General features: G+C 33.3%; 2 protein-coding genes across 7 annotated transcripts; one reads left to right on the plus strand and one right to left on the minus strand.

The window, feature by feature from the left end:
- Window positions 1–24,816, plus strand: LOC131070144 (uncharacterized). Of its 6 annotated transcripts, none has more exons than XM_059216760.1 (4): window positions 1–378; window positions 495–618; window positions 970–1,032; window positions 24,669–24,816. In XM_059216760.1, the coding sequence occupies exons 1-3, from the start codon at window positions 38–40 to the stop codon at window positions 1,027–1,029; spliced, it is 525 nt and encodes a 174-aa protein (XP_059072743.1). In that variant the 5' UTR covers window positions 1–37; the 3' UTR covers window positions 1,030–1,032; window positions 24,669–24,816. The 6 variants fall into 6 exon arrangements, with proteins under 6 accessions (XP_059072743.1, XP_059072744.1, XP_059072745.1 ...); XM_059216761.1 differs by lacking the exon at window positions 24,669–24,816 and adding an exon at window positions 14,824–15,692; XM_059216762.1 differs by lacking the exon at window positions 24,669–24,816 and adding an exon at window positions 14,739–14,758.
- LOC131070103 (lysM domain-containing GPI-anchored protein 1) lies at window positions 3,694–5,535 on the minus strand. Its single transcript, XM_059209162.1, has 2 exons — window positions 4,797–5,535; window positions 3,694–4,013 (listed from the first exon to the last, which is right to left on the minus strand). The coding sequence occupies exons 1-2, from the start codon at window positions 5,476–5,478 to the stop codon at window positions 3,694–3,696; spliced, it is 1,002 nt and encodes a 333-aa protein (XP_059065145.1). The 5' UTR covers window positions 5,479–5,535.

The following is a 24,816-nucleotide window of genomic DNA, read 5'->3' on the forward strand; positions in this document are numbered from 1 at the left end:
TATAAAATAAAGTTAATCATTTCTTCGTGTCTCTTTTATGCCGCCGGATTTTTTACTCTTCACTCGTCTCCCTCTTCTCTGCTTCCGCGGCGGCATTGGAACCCCTCTTCATGCAATCGTCTGCGGCCTCTTCTCTGCCGCCGGGTTTTTTACCCTCTTCACTTGTCTCCCTCTTCTCTGCTTCTGCGGCGGCATCGGCATGAGAATTCCATTGGCGGGAATGATGGGCGTCGTCTCATACTTATCGCATGAGTTCCTCAATCTTCCTCAATCTTCCTGGCTTGGCCAAGCCCTCCAACTCTTCGTTCAAGCGGAGATTGAGAAGAGAATTCGTGGACGGGCTCACATCCTTGCGTTGAAAGAGCGATCATGCAATGAGTATTTACAACTTCCCTTTCAATATTTTTTCCTACGATTGCCCTAATTTGTGTGGAAGGTGCATCGATCAGCATTTTGGTTGAATGCCTGACCTTATTTTGGCCTTTTTTTCACAGATTTTGGTTGGAAGGTGCATCGAACAACATTTTGGTTAAATGCCTGACCTTATTTTGGCCTTTTTTTAACAAATTTCTGCTAACCCAACAGTTCAACGATGGAAAATTTGCAGTATTCGTCAAGGTATTTGCTTCCTGTATTTATTTTTTATGTAAACTTTTGCTCGAGCGTAGAAAATTTGTGTCGTGCCTAATCATTGAAACCCTCTGTCAAATTTATGACTTTTGGGATTATCTTTTGTCCACATTCTATTTTATTTTTCGCGTAGGTACCATTTTCTCTGTTTTTTGCTAAAATGTTTTACATCATCAGGCTTGGGCAAACTGGGGCTACTTCCTCATTTTCTTTTTAACGTGGTCATAGAAGAAATGATTTCTCATAGGAATGGTCATTATTGATGACTAGAGTATTATTAAATGCTATGTACAGTTAAAAAATATCATAGACCTAAACAATGTTGTCTGCTATGTACAATTACTAAATCTATGGTTAAGAAGAGCGGTTGATCATGGACCTACAGAGCCGTTGGGGTAACAGGTTCGAATCAGACACTCTACTCTTCTAAATATTTGTCTATTATGACTGATTATTACAATCTAAATAAACTTCATCAATTTGGTTTTACAGATTAGTAATACATATACTTTCTTGTCAGAATTTCTTAATGGGTATTGACTATAAACTTTCATTAATAATTAGCATAGTCAATTAGATATCAATTTGTTTGAAGATAAATATTTAGAGTGCAAAGATGTAGAAATCTTACAAAAACGCATCTCAGTCACACAGAAGGCCCCACTGGTAAGTTTGAAATTTTTGCATCCATTCCCATAAGAACATTAGATGTCATGCAGTTGCCATATTTTTGAATTATAATACGAGCACCTCACACCAATCCTTGGGTAGTTCCATGTGCATTGCAAAATGAAGCTCTATCCAATAACACGCTGCCATCCAGTATATAATTATCACAGTCAATTATTATAGTCAATTAGATCATGAACAAAAACCCTTTCTTCCAATCTTGGGTGATTCTATCAGGGAAAATATATTCTGTTTATTGCAGAGGCCCTATAGTGTTTTTAGCTTATTCTTGAGATTCACACAAGATTCCAGTGATAGGGTGATTTAGTTTGCAAATAAATATTTTCTATTTTGTTGACACATCATTTTGGGAGGTTTCTACAGCAATTTCAGTTTTTTCTTATGAGTAGGTTTGCATAATTATTTGTTGGATCTGAGGAGTTTACACCATTTTGACAAACCCTAGTTGCTGCTCCATTAATCTTTAGAGGGTTCAGATCAAATTTGACATTATTTGCAGGTTTCCAGCTCTAGCCATGAAGAATTTGTTGTTGTACCAACATCATAAGTCTAATTTTCAGTCATACAACTTGAGTGCCACTTTTGGAAGAGAAAAATCTATTATTGCCAACCTTGTGATGGTCATATCACCTGCTGATTTACATCATTACGGCCCTTGTACATCATGACCAATGTAGCACTATTATTTGGAGGATTAATAGTGATCAAATATTGTTGTTCCTGCTGTCGATTATCGGCTTTATTTCCCAACCATACAATATTAGTTACAGACCCAGTCATATTTGCAGATCCTGGAAGCCATTTATAAGGGAAGTGTACTATCATTTTGGGAGGATGATTTGTATTTTGTTATCCATATATTTGGGGTGCTAACTTTGGAGAAGACCCTACACAATTTAATTTGACTGTTTAAAGGTCTATAGTAGCTGTATACTATTCATTTTGCTGCTGCACCTGGTCATAGAGGCCTAAATTTGCGCTGCCAACTGAGTCAATGCATAAGATGTCGGTGCATCGAAGGGGCTGGGTAGACGATGCCAAACAAAACAGGGTATGTAATAAGTCGAACAGATTGATCACAATTGAAGTCTGTAATAAAGTCAATGCAGTTATGAATTGTGGTTGCTGGAACAAAACAGGGTATGTAATAAAGTCGAACAGATTGATCACAGTTTAAATTTGTAATTAAGTCAATGCAGTCACACACGCGTGAATTGTGGTTGCTGGGTTAATGTTTAATCAGTTACGCTCAAATAGGAATAAAGATTAGGAAGGGCACGGGAAGTCTGAAGATAAACAAGGAACATTTCTTTCTAAAAGTTTTAAATTATTCTACTTTCCATGTAACCGAATTTTGCCTGACATGCCTTCAGCCTCAAATAATGTTCTCAATGCCTGGGGTAGGACCTTACAAATCTTTACTTTGTGAATACTTGCATCCTCGCATCGCTAGTAGATTCTTTGAAGCATTGGAAAACTCAAACATAAAGATGAAGTCGAAGCATTGGATTAAATCTGCGATGGGATGGAAACAAAAAACCAATAAAAATTTACGCAGTTTTTGAAAGCGATTGCAAGGAAATAAAGTAATAAATAGATCTATTTGATGAAAAGAAAGGCTGCAATGTTCAAAGATGTAGTTACATGAATTTTGCCATGCAGCTTCACGTGTATTATATGAGAGAATTAGCGTTTGAGATCGCAAAAGCCATTAATGCAGCACTGTAATGCCAACCATATGATGTTCCACATTATCCCCGTTCACTCCTAAGATCTTACAGCAAAAAAATTTAAAATGTTTTTAAAATGGGAATTCGATGCCACATACAATAACAAGGTATAAAAATAAATCCTTCATGCAATTTTCCCCAACCAAATGCCCAAAGAATTAGAAGATAAAAATTTGATGCATCTGTTTTTGAAGTTAAAACTTCGACATAGACACTAAAATATATGGACAATATATACATTACATTACAAACTATTTCATGTAGTTTTCCCTCAACCAAAGAATGCCACAAATAAATTGTTGACACTAGAAAACTGTTAATAAAGGCAAATCTTCGATATAGACAGTACAAATTACATCGTAACTTAAAACTATGACATTAAAAATTACAGGAACAAAATATACCCTAAATTCCTTCATACAGTTTCCCCCTCAACCAAAGATGCCCCAAACAAATTGTTGATACTGGGAGACTGTTTCTAACATATAACATTACAAATTACATGGTTGAAATATGCATAACAACAACTCTTACAGATTTAGCTTAACTGAAAACTACAGTGTGCTCTATATACAGGATCGAATATGACAATAGTGATTACTTACAAGGTTGTCAAGTTAGTTGGAGTTTCTACTTTGTGAAATCAATCATCAAGCCAATCCAAAGTAAATTGTGGTTCCACGATTTCAACTCTAAGATCAGGGACAAAAGAAGCCTTAACTTGCAACCACAGGTGCCTAATCTTCTCATCACAGATGACATGTTTCAGAGAGCTTAGTTCACAAACACTTTTGGGCAGCCTCCTCAAACGAGAACACTCTCTCATGTCAAAGTATTTCAATTGCTTGAGTTGACCTATCTCCTGTGGAAGTTCTTTCAAGTCCTCACATAGTGAAATGTCTAAAAATTCCAGCAGCCCAAGTTTTCCAATTGATGCTGGAAGTTCTTTCAGCGCTGGTAATGCTGATAATCTCAAAATTCTTAGACCTCAGATTGTCCAGATCATATGGTAACTTTTCAACTAGATGGAAGTTGGTAATAGACCATAACTGAGCAGAGGGCATACGAAAGATGTCTGTGGGCCATTCCTCCAAATCACTGCAGTGGTCGAGGTTAAATTCTTGTAGGTTGGTGTTGATGAATGTGGAAATATTTCCAAAACCTTCACATAAGCTTAGAGATAGTTTGTCTAATTTTTGTATTACTTTAATTTGCTCTAAAATAGTGGATACATCCAACTTCTCCAAGCGAACGCTCCTGAGCTGAGTGAGTGAAGATAAGGCATCTAAACCTTCTATTGTGACCCTCTTCGACCTGGCTAAAATGTCATTATAGATCGAGCACCTCGCAAGTCTCCCAAACTTGCATTCTATAGGGCAATTTTACTGGTAAATGACCGTAAAGTATCCCTTGTTAACTTTGGTCAAAGTTTTCATCTTTGCTAATCTTTCCTCTTCAAAGATGGTAGGAAAAGATCAGCCCTCAAGGCATAGCTATGACTGGTTCAAACGTCACTAAACGCTGAGCACTTTACCTTACAAAAGTATTCTATTTCCACAACTCCTATGTACAAGTATCCCTAGTCATAATGGTTTTAACATCCTCAATCATAACATCTCCCTGAAAAAAATGGATAAACTTTTTTTCAACCTCAACCATACCATATCCCCTGATAATGGAGATGGCATTCACTGTTTGCTAAAAGTTAAAAAAATAAAAGAAAACAGGGGGGAAAATGACACTAACCTCCAAGAGGAACAACGATGATATCCCCAGCCTTGATAGCAGCTGCCCCTAATGCATTAACAGTCATCAGATCTATAATAGTGGTCCCATACTTAACCCCTAACCCAGCAAGCGTATCCTCAGGCTGCACAACATAAGACAAGTAAATAGTAGGCAATCCATTGTCGGTCCCATTGAAGCAACTGCAGGGCAATGGAATGGTCAGCGACTGCCCCATGTCAATAAGGTTAGGATCACTTATACAATTAACCACTCTCACTTGCTCAGCAGTAACCAACCCTCCAAACACACTGTTTGCAATGTTGTAAAGTGTATCAGATGCCCTGACCTTGTAGGTAACGGAGCTGCATTGCCTTAGGCCATTCACACAGTTGCAGGTGACAGGCACCCTAAGAAAGTACTTTGTAGGAAGTATCTGGTTCTCTACATCCGGATAAGATACATCAATACCATTAACACCTAGAGGGGCAACAGGGTCTACTTTGAACCTTGATGCTACTTCTGATATTTTTAGGTCAGTGTGCAGGTTGTATCCCACCATCGCATTGCAGGTATCTGAGCCATCACATGGCTCTATAGTGGACTTGCAATAGACTTCAAGCTGTCCATTGAAAAAACACAACATTATGAGTACAAAAAAGCATGACGGTATTCTTGACGGGCCATGGAAAGACACTCCCATTTCTTCTACAATATGGTTTTACAAGGCCAAGCCCAAAAACTATGTGAAGGCTTTTCTTAGTAGAAGGCCAGCGAATTTAGAAACGAAGGTCATGCAAGAATAGCGAGCATGGGGATCAGTGAGAGAATACTATGTGAAATCTATAAACTATTGGGAGAAAGGGAACATGGACTGTGTACTTCACTTTCTTTAAATGGTTATTTATTTCAGGTGATCCTTTCCGTGGAATGTTTTTAGGCCCTTTTTTGTAGGCACACATTATTGAGAAATGGGGGGAGAGAATACGAAGTATGGCACAATAGAAAGATAGGCTATGTGTAAAGTGTGTTATCAACTCATTTTTATTAATTATATTGGATGATCTGAGTGATTTAAGATTTTTTTTTGATGATGGATTATGTATGTAATTTATGATGCAAATTAAAATTTATAAATAGTTTTTAATTAATTATAGTATAATATTGAAAATGTTATTTTTATTTATTTTAGGTTTTTAAGAACCCCAAGAGAAAAATAGGCAATTGTTCAAATAAAGAAGAAAAATGAGATCAAATTCTACATGCAACTTTGCTCCCACTCTAAAGATGGAGTAGTTGCCTAATTATTATTTAGGCCTATCTCCATTTTTTACTAGGAGACAAGCTTTGTTTGATTCTATCACTTGTTTATGGATGGGGTCTTCTCGATTGAATTTAGGGCTTTTTTGCTTTGTGTATTCAAAGGTGGTTTTATGTTAGTTTAATTATATGTTTTTGAGTTGTGCCTGTTAATGGGCTTTGGTGGCTTACAATCATGATCTGATATAATAACTCTTTCATCTTTAATATAAATGGATGCAACCCCTCAGTTGCTATCTACATACCAAAAATAATAACAATAAATGATAAAAATATGCACCTATCAAAAATCATTTGGGGAGTGGAAATGTGCTACAACTAACTTTGTAATGAATTTGGAGCTCCATGATTTGATTTTTGAATAAGGGGAAAGGTTGGATATGTTACCTAGATGGCATTGGCTACTACGTATGCTAGATAAGCATGCTAAGTTAGAAGTAATGCACTTAAAATTTTGTCAAAAAAATTCCAAACTTTTCAGACCCTCTTCGAATTCAAATTACACAACATCACAAATTTCAGTCTTTTCATTGTTTTGACAAATGGTGGTAGAAAGTACTTGCTCGTAGAGAAGTGTAACACCAGAACCTGTGTCTCTGAAAAATCCATATCATACCATTGATTCTCATCCATAGAGCCTGCAATAGGTCAATCACATATACAATTGAATTAGAACATTTTTTAGGGTCAAGGATACTAGAAGTTAAACATAAAGAATTTATATGGAAGTTATTGATGCTTCAATCGTATAATTATTCAATGATGAGAAAACCGCTAAGGGTAAAATCTTTTAATAATCAAAATACCCTGTATCACATGCCACTAAACAAGTTACCTGTGAAAATAGAGACAACTTGAGCATTAAATGGTCTACCATTAAGCATATGTCCCCACTCCCTTGGCAAGTTCAGCTCTTTCCTGGGCATGAATAATCTCTTCCTATGGACCATATTGTCCTGGCTTCCCAAATATACAGCCAAATCTCGCATGACATCGTGCTGATAAAAGTACAGCTCTGAGGCATTTCCATAAGAGATTGTTGCTTGGCTTCTAATAATTACAGACACAATATCAACTCAATGTTTTAGAAAAGAAAATGATAGAAAGAAATTTAATATATATAACTTATAAGAAGGATAGAAAAATACCCTGAACTGCTGACAAAATTCAAGAGATTTTTTGTTGCAAGTTCCCACAACATCATAAAGGCATCTTGCCTCTCCAGCTTTCGAACATAAACCCAAATGTCCAGCAGTGCATCAGCACAGATTTTCTTGTTCTCTGGAAATAAGGCCAAAATCTACAAAGCATTCCCTCCCAAAATCATCGAAGAGATCAACACTGGTCTTCAAGCATCTAAAAAACCCTTCTTCATGATCACTATTATAAAGCTCGGAGCCTAACTGAATGCGTGTCATTGCTCCTGGTATAAAACTCAATGCTAGTTGGCAGAAAAATCTAGTAGCTATCGTTGCATTAAGTTGTATATACATTGAGCTTGTTCTGTGGCAATCTTTATTTGAAAGATGCCGGAGGGAGATAAGCCATTAAGCATCTATTATTTTTTAAATATTATTTCATGTTTCTTTCTCATGGATTATACTTTTCCTCCATGTTTAAGGGTTTTATTTCTTTCGAATCCTCTCTCCATCTTTGTCAAAGAGTATGCTTCCAGTGCCTTAAGATGTTTCAATTGTCCTACCCTTGATTATGTGCAGAGCTAGATTTATGCTTGGTCTTTTCTCTATTATCTACTTTTTAATTTTTATTTTTTTTATTGTTTCATGAATATATATTCTCTTTACTGTCATTATTGATTTTTGATAGTCTTTAGATCTGCTCTATCTTTAAAACTTTGATGGCTCTCTTTGTTACTTATTCTCTTCTCCTAGGCATGATTAACCTTGTAGGGTTGCTGGGAAAAGATCGAGGGGAGATTTTAGTGAGTGGTCATGAATCTAAGGTAAGTTCTTTATAATATCATATGACTTATGCAATAATTTAACTAGAGGTATTAATTTATTTAAATAAGTTAAATTGTTTTATGTATAGGAAGCCCAACAATCAAACTCATCAGGTAGTGAGCATGAAGAGGAGGTAGAGGATCATGATGAATTGTTTGTTGCACACAATGATTCGATTGTCATTCCTGAAACTCGACAGGAAACCATCCTTGAATTTCAACAAGTGAGAGACAACAATATTGAGGAGGGTGTTCAATGTGATGAACTATCCACACCCACAATCAGAAAGGTGCCTCGTAAAAAGAGGACACAAAGCAAGAGGATGGATAGAAACAAATGAACAAAAGACATATTTGCTTCCCATCATTGTTCAATTTTCATTGCTATTATAAACCTAATTCATATATCATCATATTTGTTTAATTAATACTTGTGAATTTATTTACTCTCAAGCTCTTCCTTAAGAACATGTGGTGTTGGTTGTTTCTTAAATAATTATCAATTTTGATTAGGAAAGTAAGAAACTGTACTTGGTTTACAGGTTGCTAAATTCCAGTAGCCTCACACTAATGATACCACATTGATAAATGACAACTTTCCGTACATAAGCGGTGATAACAGAGATTAATCTATCATAAAAAAAGAATAATTATCAATTCTGTGACTGTCAAATCTATGAGTAACTATTATTATATAATTTGTTTGACAGTTAATGATATCTCTGCATATCTCTTTTTGACATCAATGACAAATACAAATTTGCCTATTCATCTAATAATGTCTGATTCAATAGGGAGCTCAATCCAAGGCAAAATCATACAGAAAAGAATTCTTATTGAGCTCATAATTAGTTCTCCTCACAACCTTTGGATCTTTCGCACTGCTCCTCTTCTAAGGATCTACTTCACAACCACATCCTTCACTTTTGGATTGAACAAAATATGAAGCATATAAAACAAAAGGGATGATGATCCATCAACTTTCTTTTTTCAATGGATCAGCCACAATAAAAAAAATTAGAATTAACTGTCTAGCGAGGGGCGGGATCCCACAATCATCGGTGCAACTCGTGCATTCAAAGATAATAACAAGTGATGCATGATAACTGGAATTTTATTTAAATTCGATACATTTAAAGTGCATCTAGGCATTCTACTTTTCGCTTATTTTCTACACCATTGCTTTTTGAATCTGCTTTTTGTGGTTAGTAGTTATCATGACTGGTTGATTTTTGCCTTTCTGTGTCTAGATCTCACAAAAACTGAGGCAGAGTAAAGAAGTCTATTCAATTATGCTTTTCTATTTTATCCAGTCATTATGATTGGATGTTTCTAATGGTTGGTGGAATGTTAGTGAACATGTACACTAGAGTTTGTTTTGAGGGTTCGGATTGAAAAGATTTTTTAGCAGAAAGGTCGACTTTTATTACTTTGGAAAGATGCAGCAAGATACTGTGGTTTTGGGATCTCCAAGATGTAGTTTTTGGAAGTTCAATTCAAGATATAGCATTGGGTATTATTGTTTCAGGGACTATCATTGAGATCTTACTTTGAGGTTCGAAAATTATTGTTTTTTGTGGAAAAAAAAATCTTCTCAAGTTGAGCTTTGATGAGGTTCTTCGGTGCCTAATTCAAAATGCAGCAATGGGTGCAAGCGATTTGGTGACTTTATATAGGGTTGTTCTTGTAGTTAGGGTTGGAATTTGCTGTTTAAGAAAATAAGCGGTGCAAAGTTTTCTTAAGCTGGGTTTTGATGCGCTTTTCTTGCACTTAATTCAAAATGCAGCAGTGGGTACCAGTGTTTTGGTGACAAATGTCATTAGGTTGTGGTGCAGCAGGGTTGAACTGTATTGTTGAGCAAAAAATTCAATACAGGTGCTGGTTAAACAGGGTTTTATAAGATTTCCCTCGTTCAATTCACAATGCAGCTATGGGTACAAACGATTTTCTGACTTAAATGGTATGAGGTTATTTTGTAATAAGAATTGGAATTCAATTTCTAGCGAAAAAATGATTGCTACCGTTGCTTAAGTTTGGTTTTGATGGCCCTTTTTTGTACTCAATTCTCCCAATGCTGCACTGACTAAAATTGATTTAGTGACTTGAGTAGGATTAGGTTGTGGGTTTAAGCATACATAGGATTGGACCATTTTTGTAATATGAGATCCCCAGCCAATTGAGACCCCATATGTGCACCTGCTACTGGGACCTACAGAGAACTGAATGTGTAACCACAGTTTGGCAAATTTGAGTCATTTTAGCGAGGGATGCTTGGTACATGGTAGAGAAAATTTGGCCTAGAATGGCAAGGAGCGGAGACTTTTTTTCCAAAAATAGTGTAATGGCGAACTCCAGGTATATACTAAAAGCTAAAGATGTTGCCTTTTGGAAACATGGATATGTTAGATTGTTACCAATGCGAATGTGTCTTATGGTTAGCTATTCAGGTTATGGATCTTGTCATAAGAGCTGTTGCATATGATGCGATTATGGATATGGTAGCAAAATGAGGGTTTTTTAGAAGATCGGTTTCCTTGCAGCAGTTGCTATTATAAATTTAAATAAAACTTAGAAATGAGGTTGAAACTGAGAGTTGTTTATCTAGAAACAACGTGGACAACAATGTGGCAGTCCTTTATTTTGAAGGTTGGTGTGCTTTGGTTGGCTTGTAGTATGCTTATTTACTGCAGGGACTGTAGCCATGGTATGATAGAAGATGAAGCTGCAGTGTAAACTCTTGAAATTGAAAACCATGCAACGTTTCTATATTGATCAAGCTGTGAAAAACAGTGAATTACTGGAGCACAGACCTTCCCAGATCTCAAGATTGCAACTGTAGAGGAAAACAAAAATACAGTTAAATACATACATAGAAACAGAAGCCCAGATTCTTTCAGTTTTAGACTGCTTATTTTTTTTCCATTTTTTCCCATAACGTACATGTTAATAATTAAATAAAACAAAACAAAGATTCAACCAAAGAATAGAAAAGAAGAAAAAGCATGAATATCATCCCAGTGTTCAGTTTTACCAAATATTATGACCAATTAATAAATTCTACAAGATATAATGACTAATTAAATAAATAAAACATGACGAACCAAAAATGAAAAAACATGAAAGCCATTGTTCTGATTATTTTTTCATACGCCATGCTTTTTTTTTTCATTGAATTTATATTAATAATGATAATAGTCTCTTTGTTTTGAAAGAAACTGAACGATAATTACATAAAATAGAACTATAGTAAGAAAGATTGATTAAAAAAAATGCTCATGGAACAATTACAAATAGCAACAACAATGTACCATAACAACAAAGATCCATGAAAATATTATCAAAATCCTCTAATAAACAGATAAACAGAGATAACTAGCCCGAGCACAACAAATGAAGCCATTACCAATACCGTAAATTTAGAGAAAAGCTTTACTTGGTAATGTGATGTCTCATTGTTTGATTGAAGGAGAATCCAAGGGGCAGAAAGGTGGGTAAAATAGATTTCTTTCCTTATTTTTGGTGGAAAGTTACTCTCATGATCTTAACCATTAAAATCGAAATCAGAAATGCTGGCTCACCCAAGACTAAGTGCAGCCTGGTTTTGAGAGAAAGTTAGCCATGGACAAGCATACAACTGATCTCATCCATTAATGTCGAAATCCGAAACAGTGGAAAATTAAGTTAATTTTTTTTATATTGCAATCTATGATTTATTTGTTTTGAAGATGGGCTATTTATATAAGTCTCCAAACTACAAACAATTAATATATATTAAATAACAGAATATATTTTAAAAATATTGTTTAGTTTCAAATCATGATATTGCTATCAGGATAACTGTGTCAAGCCTTCGCGACTTGGCAAGTTCTCCTGTCAGTTAGTTGCTGGTTCATTACTGCTTTGCTATTAGTCCATTACTGCTGTTAGCTTTTGTGTTTTGTGTCTGACTAGTTTATGGTCCGACTTCGCCTTTGGGCCTTTGTAAGGAAAGAGAATCTTGTTTTCCCTTTTATTTAATCAAAAACTGATATAAATATAAGAGTATAATATTATAAATATTATATTATAATATATAAATATACACAAGTTATCCTGGGTACTTGAGGAAGCTTCATGTTAGCAAGATTGGATAATGTTTTGGTCCAAATGGAGGAGGAAGGCTATATATTCAGGAGAATATTTGCAGAAAGAAAAAAATTTCTGCTGGCATAGCAAGTACTTGCACTGTTTACACCAACATACTGCTGGGAGACTTATCCGAGTCATTAAGAAACTTCCAAGTGTGTAGAAACAATCATTCCTTCATCAAGTTCATTTCCACGAATTGAAATAGCCAATGGATGCGGCAGCTAATAAGTGTGGAGGAGAAGGAAATAGCCAATGGATGCAATTTTGAATTTTAACATGCAACACTAATATGCAATTGCTGTGATAGAAACTGTGCAAAGTTGACATGCATTTGTTAATACTTTCATGCAACTAATTATTTAACAACTGAAACATTTACCATATTTTAATTCAGCCGTGTCACAGAATGGATGCGGTAACTAATATGTCACAGCCATGGAATTGATTGTGACTTCAGAAACCACTTTCTGTTTTGTGGAAAAGTTTTATGATCTCAAAGAAAAAACCGATTAACAACACTTAATTGAGAAGAGTTGTTGCATATGATGTGCTATGAAGTTTGTTGTAAGTGGTTTCAGAGCAAGTTGGCAAGATGATGCAATTAGTTTGCAAAAATATGCTTGACGCAATTGTTCATTTTAAATCAGATTTAAGTACTACCATTATTGCTGCTATAACTGATCATACTCTAGGTTTGAATTTAAAATAACAATCAGTAACCAATTAATATATATAGCAAATGTTTCAGTTGTTAAATAATTGGTTGCATGAAAGTATTAACAATTGCATGTCAATTTTGCACAGTTTCTATCACAACAATTGCATATTAGATATAACTGTTGCAAGCTTTATATCAATTTTTAATATATATAACCAATGAATAAATAATGAAGCTTTAAGTTCTACACGTCAGTTTTTATCATCAATTGGCACTAATGTGTAAATGTGCACCAATCATGTTTTTGATTAAAGTAAACAAGGATTTGAAAAGGCCAGACCCTTGTATAGAAATGAATTTGAAACCGACAGCTGTTTATCCAGAAATAGCGTGGACAACAATGTGGCAGTCCTTTATTTTGAAGGTTGGTGTGCTTTGGTTGTCTTGTAGTATGCTTATGTACTGCATGGACTATAGCCATGGTAAGTTGCCTTGTTTTTCACTTTTCAGAATTGAGAATGGTTGATCTTATTTCGTAGTGTTTCTTTCTTGAGAAATTTGCTGTTAAAAATTAATGAGAATTTAGCAATCTAGCAGCTAGTTGGCTTGGATTTATCATTTTATGTCATCTAATGATTGGAATGTCCTTAAAATCCAAGCAAACAATACTGATTTTGACCTCTGCTTGTCAGTCAACAATTACCTTGATCACAAGTCTAGTATATCTCGCTTCCATATTACCATGCCCATTTTTATGCCTTAAGATTACTAATTCTTTGAGGTTGAACTCTCAACAGACCTTACATTTGCATACACTGAAAGTGCCAGTTTTCCATTGCTTCATATTCTCACGGGACACTTTACTATCAATGGCTTTAATTTTTCCAACTAAGAAGATGTGATCTGTTTCAAAATCCCTGGCATGCTGTTTTCATCAAAGACTAGAAGCTCTTTATTATGATTCATGATGGGCTTTGTACTTGTACTTTAACAGTTCTTGCATTCTATTGATGATCTCGAGCTCTCTATTTCTATCTTTATGAAATATTCAGAGACGCAAATGGATGTTTTAAGCTCATGGCTGCTCTGTCTTGTCACTTGTCATTATTCACTGGTTTTTCCTTTTTTAGCCCTTTTGACTGCCATAAACTTCTGACAATTCTAATGTTTATTTTTTTTAATACATTTTTACTGAAAACTACACAAATTTTTTTTAAAAAAACTGTTTATTTTTTTAATACCTTTTTTAATATTGTCTCTCAGATCTAAAGACATATTGTCTCTCGATAGACAATATGATTTTAATCCCAACTATTGTCTCTAGAGAGACAATTTGTTTTTAAAACCCAAATTGTCTCTAGAGAGACAATTTGTCTCTAAAACCCAAATTGTCTCTACAAAGACGAGAGAAATTATGTTTTATATCGTCTCTATAGAGATAATATAGAGATAATTTTAAAGACGATAATTTAAGACACTCGGTTAAAGACATTTTTTTGAGACAATACCAAACTTTTTTTTTTGTCTCAAATTGAGACAATTTCCTCAAAAAATGTCTTAAAAATTGTCTTAAAACACCCCTTTATGTGGTAGTGTTCATTTTGACTGCCATGTGTAATTTAGCAGTCAATTTAGATTTAATTTACATTTATTTATTTTTCAGAACTTCCAGTTAAAAGTATTGTGAGAATAATACATACTGGTGTATGTACTATTTTTAGTTGCATGATAACATTTTATTGTAACGGGCTATGAGCTCAATAAAGTAGAGATTTATTGTTATTTGTGATACAGTGTGCAAAATTGTAAATCGATTGAAAGAATAAAAAAATTTGTGTTAACTATCATTCTTTATTTTCCTCTGTTTCTGTGTTTCTTAATTTTCTTGCTTCAGATTTCACGATTTTGTATCTGAGGGTTAGAAAAAGATTCTAGGCATGAGACTATCTGATCTGCTCGAAGGTATTTGCTGGTAATAGGTGATCAAAGAAAGTTCTAGGACCATTTGAGGCTTGAAAATATTCAGAGAATTGCTAAAGATAGAGAGGAATCACTGTATCAAGATCATTGGTTATCGTTGAAAGCTACTAAGTGTTTAAAGCCGCTTATTAGAAGAAAACTGATAGTGTTGGGTCACTATTAATGAGTGAAAATAAAGGATTGGGAGAGTTGAAGACTGTAGAAGATGTCGATTAAACTTGAGGGTGAAGTCGTTGGTTGAAGATCAGAAGCCGCTTAAGGAATCTTCCTAATTGCCAAAGTCAAGGTCATAGGTTTTTTGGAAAGAGAAAACACAGAAGTTTTCTGAGTTAAAAGATTCAGTGAGAACAGAAGATGGAAGCCCATGATATAAAATGTTTGCCAGCAACTGCCTGAAGTTATTTTAGCAATGAGTTAAAATTTTATTTAAGGGAGGAGATTAGAGAGAATTTCCAATTGAAAAACAAATATTTGTCATTGCAACAAAGACAAATCATAACGAGGATAGTCACAGAGGAGGACATAAAGAAAATAATTGTTGTAATCTTCACCCTCGTTCAATTTGTGGATTGAAAAAATCATTTTGAAAAGTCATGTTCGAACAAAGAAGAATGAACGATCTAACAACTGTTGTATGTAGATTGATTATGGATGGATAGATGGATCTAATTGGAAAAAAGTAACAAACATGTTCAAAAGGTTGTATAAGTCTAAGTGTTCACATGTGAACAAAAGAGACGATAAATTGAAGTTTGAATGTTCTGGTCAAGTAGTTGATGAGGACTTGTTGTGATTGACGCATTGAAGTGTCATTGGTCTTCTTTAGAGAAAGGAAGGGAATACTTTGTGATCTCTTATGAATGAGAGTAATGAGTTGCATGAGAAATGAGAGGTTAGGTATGAGCCTCACTACCATGCACTTCCTTTTTATTGACATGTGTAGTTTAACAATCAGTTTAGATTTAATTTAGATTTATTTATGTTTTAAAGAACTTCTAGTTAAAATTGTTGTGCGACTAATGTATACTAGTGCATGCTCTATCTTTAGTTACATGATTATAGTTTATTGTAAGGGACTATGGGCTCTATAAAGTAGAGGCTTAATTATATTTGTGATACAGTGTGCAATGTTGTAAATCAATTGAATGAATAAAGAAATTTATGTGTATGAAATAGCATTCTCTATTTTTCTTTATTTATGTGTTTCTTAATTCTCTTGTTTCAGATTATCATTTGTCTTCTATGTCTTCTTTACTTCATTTCTTGGGGATAAGTAGTTTGAGGACATTGGCATCGGCCTCCACTCAAATTTGGTATGAACTCGATCAAAAATTTTGTTTCTACTTTGTATGCATTTACCATATCATTATTTTTTATGTTTCTCTAAATCTAGGTTCCACTCAAATTTGGTATGAACTTGATCAAAAATTTTGTTTCTACTTTGTATGCATTCACCATATCATTATTTTTTATGTTTCTCTAAATCTAGGTTATACTAAGGTAGGTGTGGAGGGCACAAATCAAATTACTTTTGGTGAAAATTAAATTTTGTTTTGAAGAGAGGCATTTGTATTTCTTTTCTGTAGGGTTTTGCATTTTTCATTCTCTAGAAGTTTGTTAAATTGTTATTTGTTTTGTTTGTTGGATTTAATCTCCAATTGTTCCATGTAGATTGACTTTCTCCCACAACCTATTGTCTTTTCTACCCCACCTTGCCTTATCATTCAACACACTTAAGACAGATTTGAATTAAAATATTTAATTATTATCTCCTTAAGATTTGCCTATGATGGATGTAGAAACTTCGAATTGAATTTGCAATTAATGTTTTTGTTTTTTCCTCTTTCTTGGGCATATATGTCGAAGTGAAGACATTTTTTGGAAGGTAATAAAAAGTGCATCAAAATTAATGTAGCTATAACAGTAGCAGTTAAATAAACCAAGGGATTTTTCTACTAATTTTGTAAGTACGCAATGAGCAGTAGCATGAGTTTTACATAAATAGATATAAATATCATTTTCTACTCTTCTTTGGCTGCATATCTATTTTTCTTTCCTTTGTTTTATATTTTTTCTCTACGTCTCTCCTTCACATGGTATCAAAGATGAAGGTTAGTGGTGTTAATCTTTCTCAAAAGTTTTTTAGGAGTTAAAGAGGGTTCCAATAATTAATTTATAATCAACAACTCCAACCACAAGTCTGACAAGCCTACAAATTCTACAATTCAATTGTAGAAACTATGACTATTGGACATTCACAATGAAGAATTTTTCTTGTTCCCAAGATTAATGGGATGCATTATAAGCCTTAAATCAACCAAAGAAAGACTTATTGAAGATGCAACAACATATAATCCAACATTGAAGTATAGTACAACAACATATAATGCATTAACTCAAGCAAAGAAAGACTTATTGAAGGATAACATGAGGTATTCAAAAGCTCTATTTTTAATCTTTCAATTGGTTCATGTCAGCATATTTCTAAGTATTTTAGCACGAACAAAGTCAAAACAAGCCTAAGATATTCTTCAAATGACTTACAAAGAAATGGAAAAGGTGGAGATGGTCAAATTACAAATGCTAAGAAGGGATTTTGAGATGATTTACATGAAATAATTTGATAGACTCATTCTTCACTCAAATCATTTGACTTGTAAATCAAAATAGATCACATGGTGAAACACTCAAGGATAAGAGAGTGGTTGAAAATATTTTAGGAAGTTTGTCTACAAGGTTTGAATCAATTGTGGCCAGCCATAGAAGAGACAAAGAATCTCTCACAATTTTTAGTTGATTGGCTACATAGGTCTCTCATTTCTCATGATCGTAGTCTAAGTAGGTTAGCAAATTTAAATTTGGAGCATGCTTTCAAGACACAAATTTCAACCAACAATTGTGGCGGTAGCGGAAGATCAAATTTTTAGAGGTAGAGGAAGAAAGTCATATAGAGGTGGGAGAACCAACCCATCAAGCTTAACAAAAACTCAAGTGGAAGAGACAACCATCAAATCTCAACTCAAAATTAGGCTCCAAGCCAAAGGTATGATAAATATTCAGCTCAATGTCAATAATGCAATAAATTTGGGAATTATTCAAATGAATTTTAAAATAAACAAAATGATTCTAGACAAAGAAGTGTAAATTTTACAAAATAAAACCAAAATTAGGACATCATGTTCATAGCTTGCAATATTACATAAGAAAATAAAAGGACATTTCATTTTTAGACTTGGGTTGCAACAAGCTATGTCAGGGAACTTGGAAATATTTTCTAATTTGGATAAAAGTTTAAAATCAAATGTTACATTGGAGAATGACAATAAAGCGTTAGTTATGAGAAAAAGAAATTTCAACATTCTACCCAAAAAGTGAGAAATTTTTTATTTTTTATATATATTTTGTTCATGACAAAATATAATCTCATAATTATTGGATTTCTTGGTTAAAAGGGGTATCAAATATTTTTTGAAAAATAAAGAATGCACAAGTTTAGATAAATTTCCAAGCAATCGACTTATAGAAAAAATCCAAATGAGTAGCAATAGAATGTTTCCCCTAATTCTAAATCCATATCTGAAAACGTAGAGTTTTCTCAAGCACACATTTCAATGAATTCAAAAGAGGATGAAGAAGAGAATACTACAACAATTAGCTAAGTAATATTTCAAGATGAAATCAAAGATGAAAATTGGTTATGGCATCTAAGATTTGGATACTTAAACTTTGAAGGTTTAAACCCATTTCACAAGAAAATAATGATAAAGGGGTTTCCACTAATGGAAAAACAAATAAATTATGTGAATATTGTATTTTTGGTAAACAACATAGAGAGTCATATCTGACAGGAAAGCCAATCCATGCTAACAAATCATTGGAGATTGTTTATTCAAATTTGTGTGGACCAATCTAAACATCCTCAATTGGTGGAAGCTACTACTTCTTGGCATTCATTGACTATTTGGAAAGAAAAAATATGGATCTATTTTCTAAAATATAAGAATAAAATGTTTGACTAATTTTTTCAATTCAAAGCCCTTGTTGAAAAGCAAAGTAAGCATTGCATGAAAGCATTGAGAACAAATAGAGGTGGTGATTACATTTCAAATGACTTAATAAGATTTTGCAAGGACCATGGTATCCACAAAACATTTACTACCTCTCAACAAAATGGTGTCGTTGGCTATGGATAAGGTCAATGAGAAACTAAGAGTTGTTATTGCAGTGAGAAAAATAGCTATGGCAAATAGCATGGATGGCCTTTGAAGACTATTAACAAAAAAACTCAATCTCTTGATGTTTCCCCCTTGACCACTCATGCTTCCCCCTCCATCTCAGTTTTTGGCAAAGGCAAGATGAAGGAGTTCATCCTAGAAGGTGATATCAAGACTAATCAAGGACCTTCAACTAGAAATCACAGTAGGGATAAAGGTAAGAAGATCAAAGACAGTAATATGGATGAGCATGTTTATATCAATAGGGATTTTATTGATAAAAATCTTAAGATTGTTCAAATGTTTTAACAAAAAAAATTAATCTCTAGGTTGTTAGACCTTGTTTTCTACTGTTTTTGTTTCTATTGGCCCATTTTAGCTTTCCATCTAGTTTATCTTTAACGACTATTTTTTTATGTTTGGGTTTTGGGTCCCTATTAACCCGTTTTAATCTAATAAAAAATAAAATGGTGTAGCTAAAATGAAAAATAGGGCACTAATAAAAATTGCAAGGACCATGTTGAAAGCAAGAAACTTTTCAAATGAGCATTGGGTTGAAGTTGTAGCATGTGCAAAATACATAATGAACATATGTACAACTAAAAGTGTTAGAAATAATATTATAGAAGAATCAAGAAGTGGAAGAAAACATGATATATCCCACATGAGAGTATTTGAATGTGTGTCATATGCACATGTTCTGAAGGAGTTGAGAAGAAAGTTAGACAATAAAGTAGAAAAATGCATATTTTTCAGATATAGTGATGAATCCAAGACATACAAGTAGTATAATCCAATAACCAAAAAGGTTATAATTAATGAAGATGTGAAGTTAGTAGAATATGAAGCATGGGATGGAAGCATGGATATAACTATGAGATTTTGTCAAGATCAAGAGCTCAATGAAAAGTACAAAATGGAGAGACAAAATAGATGACATGAATAAGCTGTATTCTATCAAGATGAAAATACTGATCAACTGGATTGTAAACCAATTGTTGTTACATACAATGTAGATGAGCCTGCTTATATAGGCAAGGCTAAATGGATATGTGAGCACACAAATATGACATGTGGGTCAATAAGAAACAAGGTTAGGTAGGAAATAGGTGTGGGTCAGTGCAAGAAGTTGAGTCCACTTTTTGGCCAAAAAGTGGAAGTGTTTTCCCTATTTTTTAGGTTTTGTCTCATTTGAGCTTAAATTTTGAAACACTTGAAGATTGAATCTTGGAAAAAGTCAGGAGTATAAAAGATATCCCTTTAAGTCTACTTTCCAAATATGTAATTTATTTTAATACCCACATAATAAAAAATACCTTTTATGAATAGAGTTCTAAAAACTATGTTTTAAAAATGTTTGTTTCAGGACCATACCATGCATGTGTACGACCCACACTTTTTGACACAATTAAAATTATTTTCTCAAACCATTTTGGGAAATGGTTTGTAACACACTAAAGATTGATGAGCATATTTTTCTGTTTTTTTTTTAAATTATTTTTTTAATTAATTTTTTAATGACTGTAATTATCTTTTTTAAAATTTGACGTGTATGACCCACATAATTTGACGTAAACTTAACATTTTTTTATTTTTATTTTTAAATAGAAAATAATTGTGTAGATTAATGACATCATTTTTTTTTTCAAAATTCATTAAAAAAAAAGTTATTAAATTGACAAAATTAGTTAATATTTCAAGTTTATGGACCTGATTTAGTATAAATTAAATGAAAAATAGGTAAAATAATCAATTTTAAAAAATATTTACATATTTAGAATCTAAACAGTATAATCTGAAATTTCTTTTAATTTTGTAAAAAAAATCTCTAATTAGAGACACGTAAACTATTTCAGAATTTCATATTTGGGTGTTCGTTCATGGAGATTTGAATTTGCAGGTCCATGTTTTAGGTGTGGCCATCCCAGGCCTATCTCGGACCTAATCCCGAGGCAAGTGGCAGGTTGTGGAATCAACTTCCACAGAATGGGCCCCCATTTTGCCCGTTTACGAAACGGGGGCTTGTTCCTCTTTTAACCGTTGGTTTTCGGAACGGGCCCCTATTTTTAAAATGGGGGTCCATTCTTAAAATTACCATTACTGTCCAAAAAAGGATAGATTGCATCAATTTACCAGATTATCATTGGAATCCGTACTCAAAAACATTTTTTACAACATTTAGCACTACTTTTAAAATCTTTTTTATACAAATTTCAGAAGAATTGGTAAAAAGAAATATTATTTTTTGAAGAGGATTTTGTAAAGATGGGTCCAAAGCAACATCAAAAGAAACAAAGAAAGACAATGACAACGGATGAAATTCAAGCACAAAGAGAGGAGGCAAAATGCCAAAGAGATCGAAGATCACAACAACGACAATTGAAGAACACTGAATCATCTAGTTCAGTGCCCGTTGTAGATGAGACCATTGAAGACACCAAGATAGACGCAAGCAATTTAGAACCAAACATGGGTATGACTGTTGATGCAAATGTTCATGTGGATGCGAATCCTGGTATGTTTTTAAATCCCCAAGACTATGATGCCAATCAAATTGCTGATTTAAATGAAGCAGGATATAAATTTAATACACCAATACGAAAAGAAATAAAAATTAAAAATACTACACCACCCTATCTGAAAGAAAATGAATGTAATTTGTTTACTATTGATAGCAATGTGCTAGATAATCTTAATGGGTTAGTTTCTTGGAGACAAATCAGAAAACATGTGAACAAATTATATAAAAAAAATTCTATAATAAAAAGTTAGGATTTCAATGTCAATTAATGCTACAATTAATGCTACAATTAATAAAAATGTTTAAAATGCGTAAACTCATGAAAAAATAGATATTTATTTAAAACCAAAAAGAAAAGATGAATCATATAATCAAGTTGTATCTACTGTTGCCAGTGCCATCAATTCTATTAGAAAAACAAATCGATCTAAAGATAAGAATGCGGAATGTAGAGTTATCACAACTGCTATAGTTGACAAAATAATTGTTAGTAAAAGAATGTTAAGTGATATAAGTGGCTATTTAAACTTACATCGTAGAACCTTGTCAAGAGCGGCCGAAAGAAGAGACACAATTGACATTGATCCACTAAACCATTGTTGGATTGTTAGTGGTAGATTTCAAAGGTCGAACATGAAATTAAATGATGAAACTAAACTATTAATCGCAAAATTTTGGCATGATAACACTAGAGTTTAATCCAATGCTAGAAATGTTTTATAGTGAAGGATGGGATAAAAAATTCATGATCCTCATCCAAAGCATCTTCTTGACATGACTCAAACTGAATTCTTTAAAATGTTTAGTGATGAATCTCTGTTAATGAATTTACGAATTAGTTAAAGATCATTTGAAAAATGCAAACCTTGGTATGTTAAAATCAATAAACAAAGAATATCTTGTTGTCTCAATATATGCGTTGTATGTTGCATGGTAATGATCTTGTGCAGGTTTGTGGTGTTTATGTTCCACCTGAAACTATAAAAAAATTTATTGAAAATTTATTTTGTAAACCACCTAATGAGAAATTATTTCTTTCCAGTTCATGCATTTATGGCCTTTGCAATTTATGTGGGAACTATTCTTTTATAGGTGAATGTTTGTATGAACATGTTTCATTTGAGTTTGGACAAAAAATGGTTGATGTTAGGAGATTTAAAAATATAGATTATCCTCTAAAGGATGGAAAGATGGGGAAACATTTAGAATTGATTACATAACAGAATAGTGTGAATGCATTTATCAGTGAGTTTAAAATTCATATTGTTCCAAAATATTTGAAACATTCCCAACATGACCGATGGCTTGATGGATAGATTCGCATATGCAAAAACAAATTTCCAATTGGAACAATAGTATTAGTTGTGGATTTTACAAAAAATTATACTCTAAAACCACAAGAGGAAACTCAATCACAATACTACAACTCAGTGCAACTGGCCATATTTATGCACATTATATATAGACATGACCATGGCCATATTTTTTGAGGGAGTATCATTTCTATGTTAGTGATAATCAATTACACTCATAAGATTTTGTTCCGAATTGCTTCGAGGTATTTCATAATAATCTTAAGGAAAGATAAATTGACATGAAACAACATATGATATGGCCAGATAACTGCATTGGACAATTAAAAAATGCTAGGATGTTTTATTGGCTATGCAGAGTTCACAAGAAAACCAATGTCCAACATTTATGGAGTTTTTTTAAAGCGAAACATGGTAAGGGGGAACACGATGGAGCTAGTGTTTGTGTAAAAAGAGCTCTTGCTAGAGAACAATTGAAATTTGACGATGAAGTAAAATTCAGAGATGCTCATGCAATTGTAGATTTGTACAGTTCAAAGTTGTCAAAAGGATCAACTGAGAACTCCGCAATTCGACGTTTCTTCTGGTTGGTAGAGGAAGATAGTATTCCTATTCGGCATGATTGTAATACCATTATTGGATCAGTTAAATGACATTTGTTTAAGAGTTGTAATTCAAACACATGGACTATATTCACAAGGGAGCTTGCTTGCTTTTGTCATTTTTGTGTTTCCGGAGATTGGGAATTTTGTGAGAATAAAGAATGGGTTGAAGAATGGCAACAAAGATCATTGACACCCATAGATGCAAATGATCCGCATGAAAGAACTAATGAAGATATGTATTAGATGTTTGCATCAAATCACTATGATCGCATTTCAGATCTTATACAACAAGTTAAAATTGTATATTTTTGTTTTTATATCTCATTAAATATTAAAATAAAATTGTTTTGTGCATAGGACATGTCTATGTTGTTGTTTCACCAAAGGACAATGAAGAGGGGACATAGTATTGGTTGGCTCGATGTGTAGAGCCAAAACATAAGCTAACCACTCCTCAAGTAGTTGATGATGGTTATGACTATCCAACAGGATATGTGGTTGTTGTTGGCACCTAGCTACGCAAATATCTAACAAGAAAGAATGGATTGCTCGCGTTTGAAGATTATGAATTAGAGAAAAAGATTATACATTTCTCGAATTTGGTAGTGGCAACTAATATAAAATTGGATAGATATCATGGCAGACCTACTAATAAACAATTATGGACTCTCTCTATGGAAGAGCACGAGACAATTATAGATGATTTGTAAAAGAGAGAGAATGTAGATGGTATAACAAAATAAATATATACAAGTAAGTTAAATAATTTGAACCCTTAATCCACCTCCCTTTTAAAATATGTGATGTATATTTTATATAGAATTTTAAATCATTCATCCTAATTATAAAATCTAATCTAGTAATTTTGTTTCAATTCTACCACAAGTAGAAGGTATCAATGAAAACCAAGTTATTTGTGCATACTTTATGTTTTATTTTGAATAATTAAAAGTAAGTTAAAGTTTTGTTCCCTTAAAGAAACTTCCTTTTAGGAATCGTGACATATGCTTTATGTTGTATTTTAAATTGAATGCATCCTCATTATAAAATCTAATCATTTTTTTTTTCCAAGTCTCTCATAGTAGACTTGGCCTCAATGACAACTATTGTTTGTGCATACTTTATGTTGTATTTTGAGAGATATATCCTTCTTATTATAATTTAAATAGACTATTTTTTATTTTATTTCAGGTCTTCCACATGTACACGACATCAACGAATACTATTATTTGTGCATTTACAAATATGTTGAAGGTTAAATTTTTAAACTTTACTTGAGTAAAGTAATATTCTTGCACTTGAATGTTAAATTATGATTGTGTATTTTATACGATGTGCT

The sequence above is a fragment of the Cryptomeria japonica genome, chromosome 1 (genome assembly GCF_030272615.1).
Source record: "Cryptomeria japonica chromosome 1, Sugi_1.0, whole genome shotgun sequence".
NCBI classification, from domain to species: Eukaryota; Viridiplantae; Streptophyta; class Pinopsida; order Cupressales; family Cupressaceae; genus Cryptomeria; species Cryptomeria japonica.

Excerpts from the sequence above, each read along its gene's own strand:
- LOC131070144 (XM_059216760.1), top strand. The coding sequence starts at position 38 with ATGCCGCCGGATTTTTTACTCTTCACTCGTCTCCCTCTTCTCTGCTTC. Across the intron at positions 379-494 it reads AAAGAGCGATCATGCAATGA|ATTTTGGTTGGAAGGTGCAT; the intron begins GTATTTACAACT and ends TTTTTTTCACAG. Across the intron at positions 619-969 it reads AATTTGCAGTATTCGTCAAG|TTACTAAATCTATGGTTAAG; the intron begins GTATTTGCTTCC and ends TGCTATGTACAA.
- LOC131070103 (XM_059209162.1), bottom strand. The coding sequence starts at position 5,478 with ATGGGAGTGTCTTTCCATGGCCCGTCAAGAATACCGTCATGCTTTTTT. Across the intron at positions 4,014-4,796 it reads CATCGTTGTTCCTCTTGGAG|CATTACCAGCGCTGAAAGAA; the intron begins GTTAGTGTCATT and ends TGAGATTATCAG.